At 36.4% G+C, this 26,816-nt stretch overlaps 1 protein-coding gene across 1 annotated transcript in view; it reads left to right on the top strand.

The window, feature by feature from the left end:
• DMD (dystrophin) overlaps window positions 1-26,816 on the top strand; it is a 1,006,632-nt gene that overhangs the window by 267,348 nt on the left and 712,468 nt on the right. The window contains exons 22-29 of the mRNA XM_010571327.1: window positions 265-477; window positions 4,106-4,219; window positions 5,745-5,900; window positions 8,290-8,460; window positions 10,734-10,916; window positions 12,408-12,542; window positions 13,311-13,460; window positions 21,689-21,850. Of these exons, the coding sequence (XP_010569629.1) occupies window positions 265-477; window positions 4,106-4,219; window positions 5,745-5,900; window positions 8,290-8,460; window positions 10,734-10,916; window positions 12,408-12,542; window positions 13,311-13,460; window positions 21,689-21,850 (1,284 nt within the window). The remainder of the gene's footprint in view (window positions 1-264; window positions 478-4,105; window positions 4,220-5,744; window positions 5,901-8,289; window positions 8,461-10,733; window positions 10,917-12,407; window positions 12,543-13,310; window positions 13,461-21,688; window positions 21,851-26,816) is intronic.

The following is a 26,816-nucleotide window of genomic DNA, read 5'->3' as shown; positions in this document are numbered from 1 at the left end:
TTAATGACGTATGTGTAGATCAGCGCTATTAACAAGTATAAACACCTCTGGTTATATTCTCAGTTCAACTAAAAAATCTACTTTCTAGTTTGTGTGAGAAAACCAATTACAAATTGCTCAGTAGAATATGTCATTGGATGTTTTAGCAAAGGTGACCTACATCTTTAGTTTTCAGTCCTTTCTTCAGCAGTCTCACCTGTGTTTGTGAAGCAAAGAGAATTGCCCGACACATGAATCAGGATACTATTTGCTTCTTATTCATAGGCTCTACAAAGTTCTCTGCAAGAGCAGCAAAAAGGCCTCAACTATCTCAGCACAACTGTGGAAGACATGTCCAGGAAAGCCCCTGCAGAAGTCAGCCAAAGATATCGATCGGAGATTGAGGTGATCCTTGGCCGCTGGAAGAAATTATCGGCACAGCTGGTGGAACATTGTCAGAAACTTGAGGAGCTCATGACCAAACTCCAGCGATTCCAGGTTAGCCAAACTTTTTCAGCCTCAACTACTATGTGGTGGCTTGTGCCTGTGGGACAGGCACAGAACGCATTTATACACCTCAAGAAAGTAACACCGAAGTGAAATATCAAAACAATACATACAATATATTAAATGTTTGCTTGATTTTGGTGGATCCAAGATTTTACTTCGAATTCTGATTTTGTGGCTGTTTCTGCCTATGTTGTTTCAATAGCAAAGCTTAACTTTGATTTCAGTGAAGTTGCTACTAATATTCCTCTACTTATTTTTCATGCAGCTGAAGTAGCTGTAACCATATTGACTTTAATGGATTCACTTACCTAATTAAAGTCATTTGTAATATGGTAGTATCTTGGCAGCAGTTGCCAGAAAGCAGAGGTGTATATGACTTATACAACTGTGTGAATTTTCTGGTATTTAGAATGACAGCATTGGAACCTTACACTCTTTCATTGTGAGGATCTGCTATTTATACTTATTTATAAATCACATGTATCAGCATTACAGGGGATGTCTATGACTTAGTTGTTATAAGATTTAAAATAAGTCCATTTTTAACATATTCCTGTTCTATTTCTATATAATTGCAAGGGACAGGTTTCAAAGGAATTCAGATCAACCAGTCACAAAAAAGGAGAAAGTATTTTTAAATTTTTTTTATATCTTTTTCTCTCCTCACCTCCATGCAAATGAACACTTGCATACTCATGGGCAATATCACAAAGAAAATTCTGAAGGTTGAGGTCCTGCATCCATACTCAAAGCTGTGTTGTCACAGCGTGTTTCTTCTCGGTGTTGTTGCTCTGTATTTCTTCTGTTTACAACATCAAATATTTCTGTCCTTGGCTTTGGTTTGCTGGTAGTAGAACATGATTAGTTCCATGTTGTGAATTATAATACAGTAGCATGTGAACTGTAATTGTTATTTTCAGCTTAATTGAATAGAGTTGTCTGGTCAGGAATAAATTTTCTGTCAAAGTATTCTTACACTTCTGCTTTGTAGAGGAAAAAAACCTCATTATAGAAAAAAAGTAAGACATTTTATCAGTACCATTTAACATTTAGCTAGTGAAATGCCACATTGCTCTAAATTGTAGCTTTGGCTCCATAGCTACATCTCTGATGTTTGAAGCTGGCCATGAAATGAAGTTTAATGGTATGGTGGGATAACCTTGGCCAGCAGCTAGATGCCCCAGCTGCTCTCTCTCTCCCTGTCCTCAGCAGGACAGGGGGAGAAAATAGGATGGAAAAGCTCTTGGACTGAGAAAAAGAGAAGGAGATCACTTACCAGTTACCGTCATGGGCAAAACAGACACAACTTGGGGAAAATTAAAATAGATCTGTGTAGTGAGAAACAAAGACAGAAATTAAAACACTTACCCTCCCTCTTTTTCCTAGTCCGCACTCCATTGCTTTACTTATCTCCTCTCTCGCCAAGGGCCGCAGGGGGACGGGGAACGGGAGCTGTGCTCAGGCCATACCAGCTCCTCTCTGCTGCTCCTTCCTCCTCGCTCGCTTCCCCTGCTCCAACGTGGGTCCTCCCACGGGCTGCAGTCCTTTAGGAAATATCTGCTCTGGCGTGGGGTCCTCCCCAGGCTGCAGGGGGACAGCCTGCTTCACCGTGGTCTTCCCCACAGGCTGCAGGGGCATCTCTGCTCCAGCATCTGGAGCACCTCCTCTCCCTCCTTCTTCACCCACCTTGGGTTGTTTCTCACTTTTTTTCCTCTCCTCCTTTGCCTCTCTGGTGTTTTTGCCCTTTTTTAACTATATTATCACAGAGGTGTCACTATGTGACCACGGGGTCAGCTGTGTCCTGTGGTGGGTCCATTGGAGGCAGCTGGAACCCAATATAAGTAGGAAAACTGCAAAGCAGTTTTATCAGAGGTATAATGAAATATTTGCAATTGCCTGAGAAATTAAAATTTCTGTCTCTTCTCCGCCCCCCCCCTCCCCCCCCCAAATTTTCTGGACAGAAGTTTAGAGGTTCCCCCACTACTCCTAAAAGGAGAAAGTCCTGAACATCATGACCATGCTGTGTGTAGAGCACGTAGTTTTCAAGCTATGTGAGCTATTGTTGCGTACAAATCTTAGCCTTTATATTTATTGCTGAAGTCACTGTAGTACACAGTTAAAATAAAAGTCATTGTCTTTTCAACCCTTTGAATGACTTCTCTTCCAGACGATTGTTTTAGCTGTTGCAATTTATGGAATGCGTCAGCATGGGATACGATGAAATCAGTGTCGATAAATAAAATGCATTTACAGTCTGATTCAAAGTGCAAGTCATATATTTGATTTTCGTTGGTAGCTGGAGACTGACCTCTTTTTAAGTAAATTCCATCAGATCTGTATTTTGCAGCATTAATGAACTATACTTAAAGTATTCTTCTAGAGGTATTAAAGTTTCATCATGAAATATGATTCTGAACTATTTTTACTGACTGATAATGGAATGCACAGTAGACACTTCAACAGTGTTTTAATAATTGCCATTCTGAAGTATACTGATAATTTCGGTATAATTATTTTTATTAATTCAGTTCATTTTCCATGGTAGCCTGTTGTTATTAAATATATCAAGCACACTAGGAAAATGTTCCTTTTGGTTATCTATCGTAATAGTCGCTAAGGCATTTTTGTACACGTTTTAGGGCACAGTCTGTATTCTAACAAAAGGTCTTTTTTTGTGCTTTAATTCAGCTCTTCAGCATATAATATCAATCTGTAGTTTGCTGTTGATGAAAACAATTTAATGAACAAACGCTTTATAATTTTCCTTTCAAATTTTTGACATTTATAATTTTTATTTTAACATGTGCATCTAATTGTTTACCTAAGGTGGCATTTTAAGGTACATTTAAGAGACATTTTTTAAATCTCATCCTACTTTTCAAGGTATTGGATGATCTATGAAATGTTACCTGGGACTGGTAGCATTCCCACTCTTAAGGCATTTTGTGTTCAGCTTTTTTTATTAATTTATTAAAAGCAAATTACTGATTACAAATATTCAAGTGTTAGAAACAGTAACTAAATTACTGTTAGTTCAGAGAGTAAGAGCCAGTCTCTGAAATGATTCATTGAGTCATTATATGATTTTAGTTTCTGAAGTGAATTTGTTTCGATTACTGTTTCAGTTACAATTAGGTTTTTTTTCATTCTGAGTAGTAAGGGAGTTTTTCTGTGTTGTGTTCTGGTAAAGAAATAGGCAATAGAGCATGCAACTTCCAAAAGGAGCCTGAAATTGAAATTGAAGCACAGGAGGATTTGATAGGTGAACCTGAATTAATTTCCAATTATGAGTCATCTGAAGCCATACAAGGAACCAATGAACACGCATGCAGCATCTAAACACAAATGATATCTGCAAGGCATAAATTTGAGAGCCAGAAAGTTGCCCACTCATAGACACGTTAAACTTGGGCAGAAATGGTCAGAGTGCAGGCTAAAGAGTCGATGACAGTCCCAGAAAAAATTGGTTTTGCTTGTTTGCTGTGTTTGTATTTTTCAGACAGTTCAATAATCTTGAAATTACATTGCGATGAATTTTAGTCATAGTGCCAGGATGAGTTACGCTATTGCCAGTCAGGTTCTGTGCAATGTAATAAAATGTCTTTTTAATAAACAGAACGATACTAAAACGCTGAAGAAGTGGATGGCTGAAGTGGATGTTTTTCTGAAGGAAGAGTGGCCTGCCCTTGGTGATTCAGAAGCACTGGAAAAGCAACTCGAGCAATGTACAGTAAGTATTCCCTGCCTGCTTGGCAATTATTCGATTCTTCTCTGTGAGCCTAGCTTATACAGAAGTTACACAAATGACTACTGTTCCTAAAAATAAATCTGTGTTGTAAGGGGATTTTCTTCTGCAAGCTATTTGAACCTCCTGCATTTCCTGGGTTTGAAGGAAAATTCCATTAAAAGATTGGGAACTTTCATACAGAGAGGAGGCATACAGTGACTGTATCATTATGTATTTATAGCAGGAGCAAAACATCAGAGAGGGTACTTGCAGCAAATAAGTTAGTAGCCTTTTAAGATAACTGTTTATTTACTTTGTTGCGTTTACAAACATTGCATGTTTATTTGTTATAAGCTGTGTAACCTGTGCCAGATGATCTTTCTCCTTATCTATTATTCACACATTATTTACAAGCTTTTCTGACTGTACCGAAAGAACTTGCAGGTATTGTGAGTTATGTCCATTTTTTTTCTCACTACACTTACAAGTTCCAGGACTTTGTCCCAGCAGAGTTTTAAAGCATCATGAAGTATTGATACTTCCATCACAGGGTTTACAAATACTTCTGCCTTTCCCAACAGAGTGTGTAAGTGCAGTGAATCTTGTAATCCATGGTAGTCCCTGTCTATATGTTCAGTGGAATTTACAGGTTCTGTAAATGTTCTGACAGGATGTGTAAATATTATGAAACGTACATATTGATCTTGCAGAACTCCGAGCTCCTCAGACTTTCTCTCTTACCCCTTATTTAAATAAAAATGATTATAAATTATATAGGACAGGTCTTATCTCTACAGAGTAGTAAGTTACATGTAACTCCTTTAGAATCTGTCACCTGAATTTATGAAGAGTTTGTACAAATATTAGCCATTACTGTCAAATATATAATAAAGCTACCAGAATCTTCATCATCTTTTATGTGTTTACACTTCCAGCCTTTTCCACTGTGTAGGAAGCCCAGGTAACATCTGCAGCACCGAAGGCGGCCTTAGGAAATAAAATTGGAAGTGGCAATTTAGAACTACCTCAGGGCTTAAATAATATTCAACCACAAATAAAATTCTAATAACTAGACATAACCAGAGAATATCACCAATCAGATCATTTTAAGGAAGTTACCAGGTGAATTACCTATCCAAGGGTAATGCTGGCGTAGTTAATAAGGTGGCTGTTTTCCACCATTATGATGGGATGCTCTTTCACAAACGTGAATAAAAGATCTAGGCGTTGTAATAGATACAAGTAATATAACTTTATATATGAGTGTATATATTGTATATACGTAACGTTTGAAAGTTACATAATATATATTTTTGCAAATAAACATTGTCTGATATAGCATAGCTTACCATATTTACAGCTGCTTATTCCTTTTTTATTTATTTTCATAGTTAAGTCTGTTAATTGTGCTCATTTGACTGGAGATCTGGACCAAAGGCACGTCAGAATCTCATGTAGACATGTTTTGATAGGGATAGCATATCTGAAAATTTGTGTGAATTTGCCTAATCTTCTGCTCTTCCTTTAGGCTTTAGTAAATGATATCCAGACAATCCAGCCCAGTTTGAACAGTGTTAATGAGGTTGGGAAGAAAATGAAGAGTGAAGCAGAGCCAGAATTTGCTTCCAGAATAGAGACAGAACTAAAGGATCTCAATGTTCAATGGGAACACATTTGCCAACAGGTATCAAGTCTCCCTCTGTGACTGGTTAATTTTAAATTCATAATCAGGTTTCTCATTGGCAGAATTTGTCTTTCTATGCATATCCAGTAGATATGAAACAGAATTTAGACATATTTGGTTCACATTAATTAAACTTCTATTTTAGGAATTTTGTTTAGCATGTAGCAATGCATGTAAAGTATATTTCTTTATATTATAATGCAATATCTTACTATTTTTATAACAAAGTTATATAGTAATATCTTAGATCTTAACAGCAATGTAATTTATGGTTCCTGCAAAACTAGCTTTCTGAAAGCGGTATATAGGCATTTGCCAAAAAATCCAGTTCTGTATTTAGCGTTACATTTTCTTTTGCGTCATTGTACTCACGTGTCATTACTCTAGAAGAAATAAGACACTAAAGCAGTGAAGAGTTCAGAATTCAATAACTTGGAATTAAGAGTATGTGCGCATATGCATGTGTGTAAATTACAGTCTCCAATGGTCACACGAATTTGGGAGAATGGGGTATAACGGGAAAGGACCATTCTTTTGTTTTAATTAAAGACATTCTTAATAAATAATTTTACAGATTAAGGAAGCTAAAAATTGCTCTTACTTCATTGATGGCATTTGGATTCTTTATGATAGTTCAAAGGAAACGTCTTTCGTTTTGTATTTTTTTCCTAATTGTTCATTCTGTTTTCTACCTTTTTAGCATGTATTTGCATAACAGTAAAACTATTACCTTTCAAGGTGGTCTAATGCTTTCTAAGATTTTTATTCTTCACTTTACATGTGAAAAATAGCCTCTGTATATTGTTCAGATAAACAGTTATCAAAAAAGTTCATCTTTGAAATCTGTAAGACATTTTATTGATCCAGTTCTGTAGTCCTTCCCATTTGACTAATGTGGAGTTTTTAATTGCTTCTTTTTGTAATATTAATAAATTTGATATCTTTGCAGTTCTCTCACAGAAATTTCAAGTGATGCCTTACGAGTTTTAGAAGTCTGTTACAGTTGTCTTCTGACTCCCCTGAAAATTTGCCTGCAGTAGTTCCATTCAATACACAGCACAAATTATTGCCTCTCAGTGGGCATTTCTAACACGACTTCTTCAGTAATAGCTATTAAAACACATGAGTAATGAATACAAAAATCAGTTTGGTCTGTGGGGATTTCTTGAAAGGATTTGGAAAGGTCAGCTGGAGTTAATGTACGTGCAGTTAGTGTGACTGTGAGAGCTAACAACTGGCATTCGGATGCTCTTTCCAGGTGATGGGAGAATACCCTCTTCTGGTGCTGCGACTGAGGAAGAGGCAATTTTGCAGGGCCACATGCGGTTCTGCTTTGATACTTGTTGAACATCCCCTTTTTAGTGTTGTTCTATTTTGTTCTGTAAAGCAACATTTATGTAGAACAACATTTATGTTTAATAGTCAGTCCTGAAGGATGAGTAACAAAACCAGTAACAGTCAGAAACTAAGACCAAATACTAAGACACAATTCCCCCTGATGTTACTGAAAATAACATTTACTGAAGTAGCATCACAGTGCAGGATATTGGGAGCGATCAGCTCTGCAAGCCCAACTCTGAAAAATGGCACCAGTACAACTAACTGGTTTTGTTGCAAACTTCTGTATACCATTGAAGAATGGTTCAGCCAATGGCTGAATCAGTTATGGACAATTTTGATAAGTTGATGCACAATTCATAGAATCATAGAATCGTTTGGGATGGAAGGGACCTTAAATATCATCTAGTTCTATACGTGAGCTGTATGACATAAGTTATATGACCGCTATATAGTGATTGGCAAAGGATTTAAGAAAAGTATTTTTCCCTTTGAGAGAAGTAGTTTCTTCCAGTAGGTGATTCCTTTTTCACTTACCTATTTTTAGGATATACACCTTTCTGAGAGATTCAATAATGACTTCATTAGTAGAAGAAAGATAGGCATATTGCTTTATTCTCTAGCAAGTTGCATTCAAACTGGTTTGAAGGTCATCTGACTTTACAGCTCAAGAGCCTCTGGTTTCATCCTTGGATGCACTTTCAAGGTCTCCTGTGGTTGTTCTTTTTACGTCTTTTAGAAAATAGTCCCTGGGTGATGTTTTTTCAATTTTTTTTTCTGATGACCTCAGCATATGGTGTAGAGTGCTGTTCTAGGATTATTGAAAATTCATTCTGCGCAGCAATGACTCACTAAAAAAAGGATGTATGCACATGTGTAATACTTTTGTGACTACCTATTATTAATATCTATCTAATTACTTGTAAACATCTGCCTAATTACAGCAATGTTATTAGTATAGGATTTAATTTGGTTCTTTTCGGGCTAAAATATTGTCATGTTTGTACAGTAGCCTTGCTTCAAGTACCATGTAATCTCTTCTTTCTTAAAGGCCTATGCTAAGAAGGCAGCATTAAAAGGTGGTTTGGATAAGACTGTGAGTCTCAGAAAGGATTTGTCAGAGATGCATGAATGGATAACACAAGCTGAGGAAGAATATCTGGAAAGAGATTTTGAGTATAAAACACCTGAGGAATTACAGAAAGCTGTTGAGGAGCTGAAGGTAAAAGATGAACTAATTCCTTGAGCTGTGTTTAAATTCTTTCTGAAGCTTTCGTTGTAGAGAAAGTCTACTCTCTCTTTCAGGAAAGTGCCTTTTGACATCTACTTGTTAGCCTAAAATTTAAAGTAGTAGGTGGCTTGAAGTAATTTCTATTTGGAAATGTTGGAAGGTATTTAATCTTTTGCAATACTGCATTGCTTTTTTTTCTCTGCTTCATTGGATACTTGATTTTGATGCAGCTTCAACATTCTTTTACATAAGGAATAATTCCTAAGATTCAGTTATTAGCAACAGTTAACTGATAGAGTGAAATCAGGTTTTTGTCTTCTCTTTGTATTAGAGACAGAGAAGAAAAAAGATTTAGGGCTTCAGGATGCATGTTGATATGTACTAAGTACGCATGATTTATTATTTTTTCAATACAGCAATATAGGAACAGCATATTTTGGTCTTAATAATGTTTCTTTCATGTGGGATGAATATGGCCTGTGGACAAAAACACCAATATACTCTTGCTCAGCCACTGGATGTGAGCTTGATTTTCATTTCAGAAGTGAATTGTTTGGTTTGTGCTATTCAGAAAGTCAGGTTATATGGCCTTAACAATCTATCCAACACTTTGCAAACTCTTCATTGTCCATAGGGTTTTGCCAGTGTTTGAGGGTATCTGACCTTGCAACTGATGATATCTTTATTTACTGGCAGAAATGACTTGATGGCAGTCAGAATATACAGAATATATGGAGATAGATGGAACAAGTTCAATTCATTGTAAATGAGACAAATATATCAAAAGTAAACATCTGCTCTAGAGATACAGTTCTTTTTTAGTAATTAAATAACAAAACTCACATTTATACATTGCACTGCATAATAAAACAGGTAAAATGTACGGATTTCGACACAACCCCCATGATGGATTTCCTAGTGAATATTCTGTGTTTCCAGGTGAAGTACAGGTGTGTCAAACTGTGACACCTCGACCTATGCAGATAGCCAGATCATTTGTCACGCATCCCTTCACCTGCTCCTGGTGATCCTTTCCCCGAAGGCTTGCAGCCACCTCTCCTGTCACACAACAGGCAAAATCTGGACCAGAATTCATTGTGATCCCAATTATTCTGGTTCATGGACTTCCTCAGACCCAGAGAGAAAGAAGGTTGTCAGGAACAAGGTTTTGTTTTAATATTTTCGAGCCAGGGAGTTCTCAGCTTAAATTCCTGTGAAGACCAGTACACACTGATGACACTCTGTATACCATCCCTCTGTTTCCAGTACTGGTATGACTCCAGTCATAGACACGATCCCATTGTAAGCACTCAGAGGAAACAACGCTAAGTATGACAATCTTATTAATGAGATGGCATAACAAGGGGGAGAGTAGCAAAAGGTGGAGGAAGAAAGTTGGACATTGGATTGATCAGTTGTTGTGGTTACACCGACTAAAACAGGGAAAAGGTGGCAGGTTGGTGGATCCTGATCATTTACGTAGGATTTGTTAATTACTGGGTTTAATTCACTATCCATTTGTGATTCTCTGTGTTCCTTGGATCTTTGTATTTCCTATGTCTGTCCTTTATCAAACGTCTCTGCCTAGGGTTTAACACAGAAAGTGCTGTTTAGGAGGATGGTCCCTTTTCACTTTATCCTCTCTTCATGTTAGGTTAATGTTCACTGGTGGTGAATAATGGCACTGATTTTTCTGCCTCTGTAAAGTAGAAGAATGAAATCAACATTAATGCTCTGATAAAAGTGTGAAATATACACTGGAGAAAAATTATTTCTGCAATTTCTCTTTAAATGCAGGTTAATGACAGTGGCAAGGAGAGGAAAATCAGACAGAATTATTTTCTTTTTTTTCTGTCTTGCTGCTTTTGATTGTGCCTTTAAACCTGGGTACACGAATTTGTAACACAAAAGATTTTTTTTTTCTTTTTTTCATTTGTGCTTCATAAGGTATTATGGCAAGAGTATTTTGGGCATTTCTTGGAAAAAAAAGTACTGAAATGTTTTACTGTTCTGGGAGCTCCAGAAAACTAAATAGTTGTGTGATCTTAAATTGTGTTGAGTATTGTGCATTGGCAACAAAATGGAAAAAAAGGGGGTTGGGTGTCAGAAAGTCTGAGAACTAATGGTTCTTGGAGTTGCTTTTTTGTTGCGGGGTTGTTTGGTTTTTTTTCCTCTCTGACTTAATTTTGTCAGAGAGAATTCTAACAGTTATTAGAAATAAATTTCCTTCTTAAACCCAGACTACAACTTTTTTTTTTTCCTAGAGGGCAAAGGAGGAAGCCATGCAGAAAGAAGTAAAAGTGAAGCTTATTACTGATTCCGTGAATAATTTTATAGCAAAGGCTCCACCTGCAGCTCATGAGGCTTTGAAAAAGGAGCTCGATGTTCTAATTACCAGCTACCAGCGACTCTGCAGCAGACTGAATGGAAAGTGCAAAACTTTGGAGGTTGGATATCTTGTCAGTCATTGTATTTATAGCCCTTCTAACTGCAAAAGTAAGGTAGAGAGCAAAGATGTGTTATCATATGGGATCATGAGTAGCCCAAGGCTCTCATCGCTTTATGAGCCATATACCAAATACTACATGGTATGAGCCACATACCTAAAACTTTTTGAGAATCATACATGCTGGAGAGAAGCCTCAGACATGTCTCTTAGGTGGGAGACAGCAATGGCTGCTCAGGGTTCTTATCCCTCCTGAGATTAAGCCAAATATCTGGCTTCTGTAGCAACTCTGAGACGTTGTTTTCACCAGCTTCTCTAGGCTGCTTTCTTCCATGGCTAAGGATTTTGATTAAACGGCCCTGAAGCTGGACACGTGGTGTTATCTCAGCACGGGAGCAGCATTTGGTCTGCTGGCAAGCTGAATATGTCTCATGCGTTTTGAGTTGACCCTGCCATTTTGGCCAACTCCACTACAGATTCTTGCCATAGGACAGTTTGCATATTATACAGTGGTCACAGTGAATTTGGTATTATTTTTCCATTGTGAACTAATTTGTGATAGCTAACTTTGTACAGGACGGTCATATACCTGGGTAAAATTTATCTCCTCTAAATTTCACTGTGGAAAAAGTGTGTATTCTAAGCTGGTAATCTATATTTCCTCTGATCATTGATGATGATGTTGTGTGAATTGCACTCTGGAAAACTTGATCTACAAACAGCCTAATGCATCTCAATAAAATAATTTCAACTTCTACTGACAAAAAAGGAACAATGAAAAGGTGATTTATGGAGAGTTTAAATGTTTTGCTTGTGTATAAAGTGCCATTTTTATCTGCTTATTTAAGTATCTTCAGGCACTGTAAAAATAAAATATTAGGCAATAATTTAATTCCAGGAGAATGAGAACGTAATTTCATTTTACAACATTATGTTTATTACTCCAGCACTTAAGTGGTCTATAAATTGCACTAAATGTGGTTTAGAATTAATTTCCATAGAGATTTCAGTCAGAATTTTTGAAAGCTGTTTTTTAGACATTTTATGAACCTGTGCTTTAAGTAATTAATATACAGAATATATAAGCAACCTAACTACATCTTGTAATAAAGACATAAACTTCTAACATGAGTCTTTAAAAATTCTGATAATTTGCATTTTTTATATATTACAATAAAATTTTACAGAAAAGCATATAAAGTGGATAATTCATGAGATGGAAGATTCAAGTTGTATTTTGTTTGCAGAAGTGATCACTCTTTCATGTTATCTTCTGTGGTTTTACTCTGTTTAATCAAAATGTTTTGGTTGTGTATTATATTATCTGGAACATGTAATTACTGGGAAAAAAATCAACTCTAGGGCACTGTAACCATCAGATATCAACCATGTTGTTTTGGGCATAAAGCATGCAATGTTTTCAATGTTTTAGTAAGTTAAAGTTAGTTGTGAGATTTTCAATCTCAATAAACTTTTTTTTTTTCTCCATCAGGAGGTATGGGCATGTTGGCGTGAATTATTGTCATATTTGGATGCAGAAAACAAATGGTTGAATGAGATTGAACTGAAACTCAAGGCAACGGAAAATATCCAGGGAGGTGCAGAAGAGATTTCTGAGTCTCTAGATGTAAGTGCTGAGTTAAATAATATCGCATTTATCGTGTATTGATAAATTGTAAATCACATTACATTCAAAACAAATTATGAATCAACATTACATATGAGTAAGATGCAGAATATTTGGAAAGTCCTATGTTCTCACTTGATTCAACAAATGAAGTTTTGAATTCAAATCCACCTAAGTGAAACAGAGTAATTAAATGTGTTATGCCTGATTTCATAGACAATTTTTGTTGACAAAATACATGTTCTTAAAACATATGGCCTCACTTAAGCCAGTCAAAAAAATGCTGAAGCCTTCAGAGAGAGCAGGCTTTCATCCTAGCACTGCAACTCTGTTTATTATTACTTAATTTTTATTCATGGAACCTTTCAAATTTGTAGAAATTAAGTTAATACTCTTAGTGGATCAAAATACAAAATGTTACATTGATAATGCATTTTTGCTGTCAAACTTTGTCCATTCAGATAATGAAGCAAGTTTTTTATTTTTAAGTACACAAATACTCCCACTGAACTATTTGGGCATAGTCCATGTTTTTAAAATCAAGCACCCAATTTATTGCTTTGTGAAAAATCCTTCTTTGTTTTCGGTAATAAGTAGTACAGAACATTTGTTGTCAAGATGTGGGATGTAGATTTTTTTATCTTTTCTCTCTATGTTTATTGTGTATGAAATGTGAAGTTTCTTACATTTTTAAGGAGAGTTGTGATGGTTCTGTAGAATCTTATTTGCAGAAAGGAAAACAAACTACTTTTTTCGGCCTTGTTTCAGTCTTTGGAACGTTTAATGAGACATCCAGAAGATAATCGCAATCAGATTCGGGAGTTGGCTCAGACTTTAACTGATGGTGGAATCTTGGATGAATTGATCAATGAGAAACTTGAGAAATTCAATACTCGATGGGAAGAACTTCAGCAGGAGGTATATTTAATAATTGACCTGTTTTTCCATTAAGCAGCTGACAGCCTAGCACCATTAAAAAAAGAAAAAAGGTTATTTTGTTGGTATAGTTCCTAAATAGTACACAAACAAAGACTTACTTTAGAAGTGGACAGTTTGCATAGGTATGGTGGGCTAATTCTGGTAGGTAGCAAAGCACCACATAGCTGCTCGCTCACTCCCTGCGTCTCCTTTTTGCAATGGGAAAGAGAATTGGAAAGGCAAAAGTGAGCAAACTCATGGATTGAGATAAAGACAATTAAATAAGTGAAAGAAAAAAGGGAAAAAGCAAGTGATGCAAAATGAATCTCTCCCCGCCAGGAGACTAACGCCCAGCCAGTCCCCCAGCAATGGCAATTTTGGAAAAACTGCCCCCCAACCCTCTTTTATTGCTGAGTATAGCTCGGTGTGGTACAGAATAGCTCTTTGGTCAGTTCAGGTCAGCTGTCCTGGCTGTGTCCCTTCCCAGTCTCTTGTCCACCCGCAGCCTACTCGCTGCGAGGGGCAGAGTGAGAAAGAGAAGGCACCGTGCTCGGCAATAGCTAAAACATCCCTGTGTTATCAACACTGCTCACCAGTCTAAACCACAGCACCACACAGGCTGCTGTCAAGAAAATTAACTCCATCCCAGCCAAAACCGGTACAACAGGTAACCCTAAAATTCCAAAATTGAAGTGACCATCTAGTGGATTTAATCTTCAATTGCATACTTAGAGATGCTTTCTCTGACAAAACTGTTACTGAGAAGCAAACTATTTTCAAAATTAAATATAGGAGTAACATTCTCTTACAGATATATTCCTTACTAAACAATAAATAAGAGTCTTTGTATCAATGCAAGATTTTATAAAGACACTTCAATATAGAAACGTGGTTAGCACAAGGAGAGTCAAATCCAGCAATCTTTGCTACAGACTCCATGAAAAAAGTTTTACTAATCCTTTGATAGATCCCGCTAGTGGGACAGTATACTTTTTTGCTGTTAAATCAATTCAAAACTGTGATACTTGTGCATGAATATTTACTTTCAATACTAGGAGTTTATTTAATATATGTTTGTGTGTGTACTAATACAAATGTGTGTGTATGTGTATGATGGCAGTATCAAACAGAATTCACTAAGGAATTTTAAGACAACCAAGGGATACGTAAGGAAATAGCTCAACTACTAGTAGCTCACTAGTAACAAAGATGGGGACAAACTCTAAATAAACACAGAACAACCTTACAGGACAGACTAACAAGGCAGTTAAATTACAGAAGTATTCTGTGCAAATACATGAAAAATGAAACTCATGGAGGACTTCTGACTTCATATACGAAACTGTAACTTTTGAGCTGACTGTTCCTGTTCAGAAGGAAGATCTTGGAGTTAGGAAGAGAAATATCAGGAAGATGTCAGCTCAGCACTTGGTAAAGATCAGAAAGAAATTATTAGGGAAAGACCTAGCAAAGGACACGGAGACCCCCTTTATGATTGGAACCAGAACATGTTCAAAGATGAGCTACAAAGACAGTCAAAATTTACTCAGTTTCAATGAGATAAACGATGCACAAGTAAAGATTTTGGGAAAGCAGATGTGTTAGAATGATAACAATCTACCATAACAATGATGACATTTTTGTTTCTTTCACGGTGCTTGAAAGGTACTTGTTCATGAAAACAGTGGAAGTAAAAATACTACAGTAAAAATTAAGGAATGGTCCTCAGCTGCTCTGAGCTTAAACTTGAAGGATGGGGAGGGAAAGCGCCTGGTTCCCTCTACTAACTGGTGGTAGTTCTGGTGCAGTGCAGGCGTTCACGTAGTCCCATATTGCTGGGCAGTGTCATAATAGAAAACTAAACATAACTTTCTGTATACATGCTCTCTCTTTTTTTTTTTTTTTTTTTTACATGTAACTTCTGTTTGAAAGCAGATACATTCCCTAGAATTCTGCTTCTTGGCATCTGTTGTTTTTTTCCTGACTTGGAGGAGAAAACTAGGAATATGCAGAGGGCTTCCAGTGCGTGAAAATAGGACTTTCAAATAGTCTTGCTGAGTCATGTATGAATACTATGAATACTATTCAGTCTTCACAGTAATAGACATTAAATCAAAATTCATGCCAGATGTAGGGGTTAAATGTGAAAGTACAACATGAAGATATGTGAAATTCTGGAGAAAATTTGGATGAATATATAAGCAAAATAGAAATGTATTCACTGCTTTCCAATTTAATTTAAATATAGACAAAAAGGGGGGCGAGCCCCCTCCTTATTTGAAAGGCTTGATCTGATATTTAGTACTCAAAAACTAATAGTGAGATCTGTCTATGAATATAAGAGCTGTAAAGAAACTATTTCAATCACAAGTGAGTCAGTCACGCCGCTTCTTTACTGTATGATTTCTACAACAAAATGTTTTATTAATTTTTCCACTGAAGTGTCACACACTTTTTTCATAGATTCCTGACCCTGAATCTTCTGTGCTGTTTGTGTAGCTCTGTTGAAATCCAAACAGCATGCACTCTCCTTGCATAAAAATACATTGCAGGCACATAACGCTATTCAGCTTGTGTTCAAGGTCGCTTCTACTTCAGACAGACTAATAGGCTATCCTAATGTGGTTAAGTTATTTATTTTTATTTGAATAATTGTGCAGGTAATTACCAAGACAATAAGCTCATGTGGGCAGAAACTGATATGTGAAATATTTAATCACTATTAATAAAGCAATCAAACCAAACCACCACCATATGAATGATGCCGCAAGACAATACAGCATTGCTACTGAGATAGAGATTAATTTTTAAAGGCAGATAATGGCTTTATGTTTGTATGCCTTATCTTCTTTAGTTAACAAAGACTAAGTGTGTTTAGTTTGCTTTTGACCATCTGGGGCTGATCGATAAGCGACATATACCCTATCTTTCCTTTTCAAGGACTGATTCACTTACAACTGTATATATTGGATCTAAAAAACACTGTTGCCTGAAGAACTTCAAGCTAATATTGCAAGTGGCTATCATCCCCTGTAACGCTGAAAGTGATTTACATCCTGTCCAGCAACTTCAAAAATGTCAGCTAGATATTCTTGACTATGCTTGCAAAAAAACTGTACAAAAAACATCATCGTTCAGATGAGCTTTACACTAGATTAGATTTTTATTCTTGGGGACTGTCTCTTAATTTCTTTTAGGACTCCCCTCAAGATTACCCTTTGTTTCTTTCAAAGAGCACACATTCATCATTTGACACAATTTTTCTGTTTTGTTCTCCTCTCAAGAGGAGAGAGAATTCTTCATGCCCCATCTCCACGCGATTGCTTTGAAGGCTGCTAAGAGGGCTGCTTTTGCAAGTTCTGAGGCACCATCTGTCTGCAGTGATAACCTGAAGAGATAAAGAAGTCCTCCTTGGTATAGTTTGCAGTTTGGAATACAGTTGATCAAAGATGAATATCACTTTGTTGCTGAAAGGTCAAATATTTGTAGCCGCTTACTTTAAAAACACGCTGTGAAATATTACTAGAATTTGCAGAAGAGTTAGTTCTGGCTTGGAGGGTATTAAAAATTCCTGGGCCCAAAATGAATGCTTTGAATGTTATAAAAGGTGTTTCTAGTTTAAGTCTAAACAGTAATCCACTCTGATTCCAAACACAAAGCGGAGATTAACACATTAACAATTTGATGCAAAACGTACAGAGATGTTGTAGTATATCTCAGACACAGCCATTGTAACACCAAGAATTAGGTTAAATTTTAAAGTAATTTAAATAAGTTAAGAAGGAATTTTAAAGTTTTCTAACTTTTAACTTTTTAACTTTACCCTGCAGGAACATTTCTCAATAATTAGAGAGTATAACTGAGCCAAAAAAGAGAGCTAACATATTTCTGCCTTTAACAGACCCATTTCCATGAGCTATAACGTACAAGCTAATTAATGATTTTGCTTCTGCATTTTAAATAAATATACCCTGTAGTAAAAGTGCTAAAATTTTCAGAAGATTTTGTTCTACTTTTCTCCCACAGCACAACTACTGAGTACTGCCTCAACAACAAAACTCCACTTGGTTTTAACCATAAAACCCTAACCAACATCTTAGTAACTGCATGTGTGACTAATGTCATTAAATACATGAAATGTATTATTTAAGGAAAAAGCGGCAATGTCTGTAAATATAGCTTTATAACATTCAACATCAAAGACTGAGCTACAGTCATAAGCAACTGTTTGAGCACCTCCAGCTTTCCTGATATTTGATCGCCTCTCAGTGCAGCCTTTCCCTTAATATGGCATTTTATATGGATACTATGCAATGTTACCATCTCCTGCATTTACCATTGATCTTTGTTAAATTGTAAAAAGATTTATGCAATACCCCATATCATAAAAATGAAACGTTCTGCTTAATTATAAAAAAAACCTAAAAATCTATAAAAAAACTGTAGAGACTTTAATAAAAAATTCAGTCCATGAATATTTCTTCTTTTCTCTTTCATTCTGATAGTGCCTAACAGCAGATTTTTTTTGTTTGTTTTTATTTTCCTTGACAGCTGTCAACATTTCACTGCCTCAGAAATAATTAAACAGTTGGTTATTTTCCTGAGATTTCCTATTTAGCAATTAACTGTCAGACACTTCCCTTTAGAGACCAAAGCCTTCAGCTTTATTGACTATGATCTGATAGCAGAGCTAGAGCTTCCTGTTACATCCTCAGACCCATTTATACACTGTGATGTTAAAACATCTATTTCTTCCACAGAGGAATAGCAAAACTGTAATCTTTCAGAGGAAACAAAAAAACAAACAAAAAACCCAAACAAAACAAAAGGACAAACAAACAAACAAAACCCCCCAAACCCCCCAAAACAGAACACCATAAAATATAATATTTTTATATTATAGGTATCTAAAATTTCGACTTTCATGTGTCTTTTAAAAATACACATATATAGATTTTCACATGCACAGACATAGTTTTATGGACAAATTTGAAAGTCATGTTTACAGATGTGTGTAGTCTGTCTGCCCCTTTTTGTGAAGCCCTCTAATGCTTACCTCCGTCAGTAACTCTCTTTTCTACTGAAGGAGAGGCAGAAGCCTCCTCCATATTGTGGCATTCCCCTGAGTGAATTGATAAATATTCTACAATGCCAGCGATAGTGCCAGGGCCCGACTGAGTGAACAGGATTAGGTTTTTGAATCAGCTGTTGTGTACTGGAGAAATATCTTACATTATACGAGCGCATTGTACCTTTTATAAGATTGTTGTGAAGGCTTTTTCGTTACATTTGTTGTGTGAATTGAACAGGGTCAGGGTAGAGGCTTGACTTTAGGTGAGCGTGTAGGATGGAGTCTGTTCCCAGTAAGCAATGTGGACAAAAAAATTAAAGCAGCACCCGCTTGTATCTGAGAAATTCATCACAACTGCGAAGGTGCCATTTCCCAGCATTTTGCTGTGTGGTTCTGCTCCCACTGCCAAAAAATCCTTCTCTTGTACCACTGCGTTCACATCTTGCTCTGATATCATCCGTTCATTCATCTAAACTGTTTGCGGTTTTTGGAAAAGGTGTACTTTCACCTCACTTTGAAGATAGAAAATATCGCTCAGGTTCTCAGGCTGTAATCAGATTCTCTCTGAGGACAATGAAAGGGGAATGTTTTGTCTTTGTGTGTGTGCGTGTACATACTTACTTTGTGTGCACATAAAGATATCACAAGCATGCATATACATTTATCTGATTTCATATTTGTTTGAAATTCAGCCATAAAAGTTCAGTCAGACTTAAGCAAGGATTTGTTGTAATTCTTTCTTAACTTTATCTGCTTTAATATTTGATCAACGAGCTTGGGAATGTTTTAATTTTTCCAGTTGTGTTCTAAAACAGGATTGTGATATACATAGTTTCTGCTGATATCAGCAGAGAGATGACAATTTTTCAATCACCACGTATTTGTCATAGAATTTTAAGACTTTTTGTGAGTTTCCATGCAGTGATAACTGCTTCATTGCATGCATGCAGGCTGCTCCTGAGGCTGGCAGCAAATTTATCTGTACTTAAGCAAGTGCTTAGCTGCAAGCAGTAGTTAGCAAGGGTCAGAATTTAGCAAAGGTTCAAAGCTTCAACTATTGCTGTAAAAGTAGTTTTTCACAAGGACTTAGCACCAGATTTCTGTCCAGTGTATTGAATTCTCCAGAAAGTGCAAGTGCTTATTTTAATGACTGATAAGAATGGAACTTTCTCTGTGTCTTATTTTAAATGGTGATTTTTTTCTGAACATCAGGATGCTGCAGCCCTTGGTGTGAAGGGACTATGTGTGTAGGTTAGTCCTGCTAGTTATCCAAAGAGATCGGTAAAGGCAGAGAGGTTTTCTTCCATGCTTCCAGAAGGATGCCCTTACCCGTGGGCTGTAGAAAGCTACTTATCCTGTTTCTGATCTAATGTGTCTTTCAATCTACTGTATAGTGATGGAAATGGAAAGGTAGGGAGTGACTGTCTCTTAGCCAGGCTGACAAATTAGTAGTAAGGAGTGCCAAGGTAAATGGAAGCTGTGGTTTTTAACCCCGCTGCTTTGAACAGGCTGAGAACATTGTAATATAAAAATCTCAACTCAGATGAAGGTAAAAGTCATTTAAGTGGCAAGCCTTAGTACTGTACTGTGAAGTTACACTGTTTTAATGGTTCATTTGGTAGGGTAATAATACTTTAGTGGCTCAGATGCTTCCATTAACAGTGACAGCGTGGGTCTGATATGTAAAGCTGCTCAGTTCCACAGAAGGTTCCTGGAACTGGCAGTGATACAAGATTATCTGATCAGCTGTTTTGAAATAGCACAAAGCAGCTTACAAACACAGATATAGTAAATACTGGTTGGATCCCTATCCTTTAACTAAGTCAAACAGCTAGCAAGAATGCTCACAAGAAATAATCTTTTCCATTTGTTAAATGTGAAGCTCTGTAAGTATCTGAGCTCCGTGAAGAAGGTACAGATATATCAAATATTCTCACTGAATTGCTGAGAGATATTTTTGTTCAAGGCAAGAGTTTCGTAATAGATATGAAATCAAATTAAAGTATAGCAGGCTCACCAAAGAGAAAAAGTGTGATTTGACTTGAAAAATGACAGGACACCTAGCAATGTTATTTAAAGAGTGCTTGCTTTCTCCCTTCTCCTCTGATTCATGTCAAAGAAAGTTAGTCACTTTATTCTGTCGTCAGCAGTATGGCTGTACAGAGAGAAACTGTATTGCATTTGAGATTTTTGGTAATTATTATTATGTGCTTTGTATAAAGTGGAAACTCTGCTAGGCAGAAGCTGTAGTCTAAGTAAAATATGACTCCACAGGTAGACACAATGATAGATGGAAGAAACATATTAAACTGTTGCAAGTAATAGTTAAAGCTAACCCATTTATGTCAAGTGTTTAAATATAAGTGTGTTTTAAGGACAAGTTGGAAGGAAAATTTATTATTCTGATTTGGTAAACTATAAAGTGAGCTCCTTTGAAAGGAAAGCATCCTCCTCAAAAAAGGATTGTGTAAAAGGTGATGGTAGGCAATCCACTGCGGCACTGGTGGTGGACTAGAAGCAAAAGTCAACTTCCTAGGCTAAAAGAGACTATGGTTAGACTGGGAAGAGATTGGGCAAGTCCACAGACAAGACAAGAAAAGGATCCGTCTCTTTTTTTTCCAGAGTAGGCATTGTCTCTGTTCCAGACAGCTATTTATACTTCATGTAAGAGAGCTCCTTCTCAAGAGAGTCTTTATCCCTCTCGCTTACTGAAGTGGATTGTCTCGGATGGGATTGTGATGGCAGTAACCTTATTCTCAGTAAACAAAATCTCTTGAATTATATAATAAGACCAGAAGGACCGCTATGCCTCTAGAATGAAAGAATGCACTACCAGGATGGTTTTATTATGCAGCTTTGCCAACTACCACTCTGTATAGAAATTCTCAATGCATGCATTGGTTTTTCAGGGTCCTACATTTTTTAGAATTTGTCTGTACAATCTGGGGTTTTGTTTGTTTGTTTGTCTCTTACTAAAAAGAACTGAATGGGTGGCAAAAAGATGCGCAACTTATCGTACAAAAAGGTGGATGAGCACAAGTCAGGAGTACTATTTTTGATTCTTAGCCTGCATTCTTTGGAAAAAAAAAAAATGTGGGTAAAAATGTATCATGTGCATTATTACTGTGACTATTGATAACCCTGTCATTTTTTTTAGGCTGTGAGAAGACAGAAGAGTCTTGAACAGAGTATTCAGTCTGCCCAGGAGACTGACAAAACCCTCCGCTTAATCCAAGAGTCCCTTGCTGTTATTGACAAACAGCTAACAGCCTACATAGCAGACAGAGTTGATGCAGCACAGGTCCCTCAGGAGGCACAGGTAAGTTATAAACAGGTTGAACTGGCGTGCTTACTGGTTTTCTCAACCAACCGAAGAGTGTTTGGTTGTCCATTAATAACAGGGATTTGCAACGTGATCAGTGTGAAAGTGCAAGTAAATTTTAGGTAGGATTACTTCGAGAAGTTCAAGATAATCTTCTAGTAAAGTCAAATTTTCCTTCTGATTTATATTATATACCTGTCCAGAAGATGTAAAGAACTATAAATGTCGTGGAAGACTATGCAATAATTTTAAAATGACAAAGGTAAACAATGTGACTCTTTAAAATCCAGTTCCCATCCTAGAAAGAAGAAACTCATCATCTTCATTACTCTTAGATGGCTCTTTTACAAAGTTGATTACATGATCTGGGACTGTTACTAAATTATTGAAACATAGACAACATTGTTAATTATTTCGTGATGTGCACATAAATGTACTTATATTTCAATTTTTACAGCTCATGTAATTTTAACAGAAACAGCTTTTCCCATTCTTTAGAAATGGTCTGTTGAGCCTTTGAAATAAAAATGTACATCTAATTCTCATTTTTACTCTTTCTTTCTTTCGTCTGTAACATCTGCTTTACTGCAGCACTGAAATGGTAAGAATACAAATTAAATACAACCAAACATCTCTGGTGTAAAATTATTAATAGTTTACAATATTATGTACAGCAACTTTTCTGTAAATTCCAGCTAAATTTAGGAAGTCAGATTACAAAAGTAAACAAACAAACAAAAAATGCCACAGGGAAATTGAGAACAAATGCTTTAGAAGGATTTTAGAAGAGGCATTCGAATGTGTTTTTTCTGGCATGCCTATAGAGTTTTAAATCATTCTAAAAAATGAGTTTCTTGTATGGAGCAGCTTAGATAATCTTAAATATATTCTAAGCTGAATATATGTAGCCCTGAAAATCATGTTTTCTCTCCTTTAATAATAAAGGTTTCCATGTCTTTTGAATTAAAATGTAGATAGATGTACCTTTCAGTTGCTTTTCTAGAGTGTGTGTGCTTGCAAGTACATGCAGATATTTTTATGTGTATAAATTAAGAAAGTTGTATTTAGAAAATAGGATTGTATTTGCATTCAGTCTTATTTTGAAACTGATTCTAATTTATTTGCTTCTAACTTCTGTCAGTATAAGAACAGGATCAGATTCAGACGAATTATTGTTTCAGTTTGAATCCTAAGCTATGTTAGCTATTGGTTGACTCTTTTGAATTATTTTTCTCCTTCCTTGAAATATGAATAATGTAAACAATTTTTTCATTAAATAGGATACGAATCAGCATTTGTTAAAGAAGTATCAGTTTAATTTCTCATCCTGTAATTATATAACTCTAATACATAAGAAAAAATTGATAGGCAAGTGTGCTTTTTTTTCTGGTGTGTTTGGACCCGTACATTTTGGCAATTTTCAGTGGTGCTTCATATATCCTGTGGATGCATCTGGTTTATGCACGGCCTCAGGTACATTATTGGCAATGATTACAGACTGTGTAAAAGGAAGTAATTCAGAACTTCAACTATTGAAGCAGCACAAAACTCAACCAATTAGCACACTTTCATGGGAAAATTTCTGCTCGGTTCTTTTGCAGAACTTGTTTTTGTGCTTGAGATTTTATTATCTGATGTCAATTTTACCTGATTATACTATATCCACTGTAGGAAAACCAGCATAGAAGCTGCTGAGTTTTTCCCTTTAATGTTTTTATTTTAAGATGCTAGTGGGACTTAATGAAAAAAAACTTAATGACTGAACAGATTTAATGCAAATATTTAAGTTCTCTGAAGTTCATCATGAAGTTCTTTAAAATCCTTAGAGGGAAAGGGAGTAAACAATCAATTTTACGTGGGTAAATAATAAGCCATTTGTTTAGTGAAGGGCCATGCCAGCCGGTGGCAGAACAGGCACATGGTGAATGACCACATCTCCTGCGGAGCTTCTGCTGGCACAGCTCTCTTGTAGAGCTGAAAACAGTTCATTCATATAAGATACCCTACAATAGCGTCTGCACAGCTGGAATGGGAATCTTTCAGTCAGTAATGTTGGTTTCTGGGCAGGGGTCAGTTTATCCATGCTGAGGGATTTAGCAAACTGTTCAGCAATATGTGTTGCATTTGTAAAAGAGCATACAGGAGAATTTATAGTCAGGAAGCTGTTGAGGGTTTGGGAGCTCTGCCTGTTTGCTTCAAAAATTCAAATCCATTTAGAGCATTGATAGGAGGAATAATCTTAGGTTCAGCTGATCAGAAATGAATCTGAGAAAACAAAATTATATTTAGCTTCTCTTTTTAAGTGAAAGGATCAGTCTAGTTTGTTCAGAAAGTTGACAGAAAGAAAGGGGAGTTAAGTATGTGCTGTTCAACTTCTCCCTTGGATCATTTTTTGAATGTAAATTCTATGTGCTTCTTACTCCACCATGTGGCACTGAGAATTCAATGCTAGAGAGCCACTGCCACCCAACTCATTTTGAGTACAGCTAAAGATGCTGTATTCGGACAAACCAATCCAACAGCAACCGCGCAGATAAATCAGTTCAGACTCCTCGAGGTGTAATGATGAAAAAAGCTGGAATGAGATAAAGTCTAAAACAATATTCCAGAAGGAAAGATTATTTGTTTGTATGCTTGGTCTCATGGTCCCAACTGAAGTCTCTAGTTTCTCTAAATTTACCGAGAAAATACAGGGAATGAAGTCATTGTCACAAGAATTTGCCAGTTGCTGACTTTTTTCCAAGTACTTTTTAAATGACAGGAAGAAGATAAATCTGTACTGAAAATATTACATTTATATAACAAAATAGTTTTCAGATAATTGTTTGTAGCTTTGTTATTCTCTACTTTGTACTTCTGTTTAGTCTGAGCGATTACATGGGGGGTTTTATATTACGGGACAGAAAATAGACTTCCTTCACTTCTCATCTGCATGTGACAAATCGCTTGTCTGTTGTTCTCCCTGTAGACTTATGTAAAATGCAATGGGGAGTATAAATGAACAACACTGTGTTTCTGAGAAAAGCAAAAGAAATATACTTTGCCTTTTCAGTTACACTCCTTGAATAATTTCAGTTCTGTAGTAATAAGCACTACACGCCTGACTATTTTCTAAGTGAAGATTGTTATTAACCTGTTTTTAAAACATTGTTGTGCTATGTTCAAAACCCAAGTTAATATGACGATATAATGGCAGAGTTGTTCAGTTGTTCAACGTGTTATTTGACAAGAATAATGCCATGCTTCGTTGCCTTCAGACTAATATTTTGGGACAAAGAATTCACAATTGTCTACTTAGTAAAATGTCTAATGTTAAAGGTATTTACACTTACTTTTCCTTTGCTGGAAATTGTGAGAATTATTTTGTTCAGCCATGTGTAGATCAGTGGTCAAAGTGGGAATAGCTGATAAGCGTTACTCAGAAGTGTAAGCTTACATTTTGTTATGTATTAAGTTTGAGTATCGGTGCAGATTTCTGTACTATACAGGTTCTCACACTCTGTACATCTCCATAGGATCTGAACACTGCATTAACTGTGTTTTACCTGCACAAACTGTGTCTGTCATGTCCAATTTATTCAATCTTGCCTTGTCAATCATGTTTCTATCCTCTGATGATTTGCTCTTCTCCTTTGGACTCTTGAGTTAATCTTTCTTGAAGCATAGTGTCCAAAACTAAGTATGCTGTTATTGTTGAGACTTACTTGTATGTCATTCCTGCTACAACATCATCTTCCATATGTATTCTATGCTTTTCTTATTTTTTTGCAAAGGTGTGACATCATTGGCACATACTCCTTTTGTACTTTTAAAGATGGGTACTTCGAATTCATTTTTCTAATCTCGTACTTTGTTTATCCTTTCAGAGTGTTCAAAGGTAACCACTAACAGTTCTGAAATTGTTTCAGATATGTTCTTTATGTCTGCTAGAATTATCATCTTGCCATTTATAAAGATTAACTTACCAGAATGCTCTCTAAATGTTTTATTTTCTCCATACATTAGGCTGAGATCTGACTCTTTAGGCATTGATAGCAATTGTGAAAATAAGCAAAATGAGGTTAAACTGAGCACCATTCTTGCGAGCTGTTAGGCTACTTAAGTAGTATGTAGTGAAATACAAATCAGAAAACTTAATACACCAAGAAGAGCTGGCAAGCTGTTCTCTACAGTTCAAGAGAGCCAAATCTGCAAATTCCTATCCAGGCAATTTTAGCATAAGAGTTATGTGAAGGACTCATTAATTACAAAGGTAATCTAGTATAATTTGAGTTCATAATGAATTAGTTTACAAAAAAGTAGAGAACAATTAGTTCACCATTTTGCCTGAATCATGCCATATTGCCATCACCTTCTTGTGCCACTGCAGAACTCGTAGGGTTGCTATCAAGTCCAGGCCTTTTTATGCAGTAGATCTGAATGAAATCCATAGTAGAGAAGTGATGTTCTAGGCTAGATTTAGACCTTGTTTTCCTAGAACAAACAGAGGAAGAAACTTAAGGTAATGTAATTGCCCTTGTCTTCAGATCCACTACTCACTGCTGAAAGATTTACTACTCTGGCTATGTAATTTTAAGTTCTTGAGAATTAAACGGTATTCAATTGCCCAATAGTAGTATTGCCTGAAATATTTTCTTGGAGGATATGGAATATGGATAGATGAATGTGGATGTAATAGAGGATAGCGTAACTGCTTAGTTTATTTTGTATAGCATGTTTTGCATAGCATGTTATGCTTAAAAACATCTATGAGAAGGGAGCAGCGTATTTATTTTCTGGCAGGCTCCAAACGAGGGGGAAACCCTTCTATCTGAGAGCAAAGAAATAAGCTGAGCTGGAAGCAGCTTCTGGGAGCCCAGTGGGACAGAAAAGGACATTACCTTTGGGCTGGGGCATGCCACCTCCCACTGCAGGAGCACCTGCGAGAGCAGTGGAGGGTGCCACAGCCAACTCTCGGGGGTTC

Source organism: Haliaeetus leucocephalus, unplaced genomic scaffold (assembly GCF_000737465.1).
Source record: "Haliaeetus leucocephalus isolate CR32 unplaced genomic scaffold, Haliaeetus_leucocephalus-4.0 Scaffold317, whole genome shotgun sequence".
Lineage (NCBI taxonomy): Eukaryota > Metazoa > Chordata > Aves > Accipitriformes > Accipitridae > Haliaeetus > Haliaeetus leucocephalus.
Note: the sequence above shows the minus strand (reverse complement) of the source record. Positions and strands in the feature narration are given on the sequence as shown.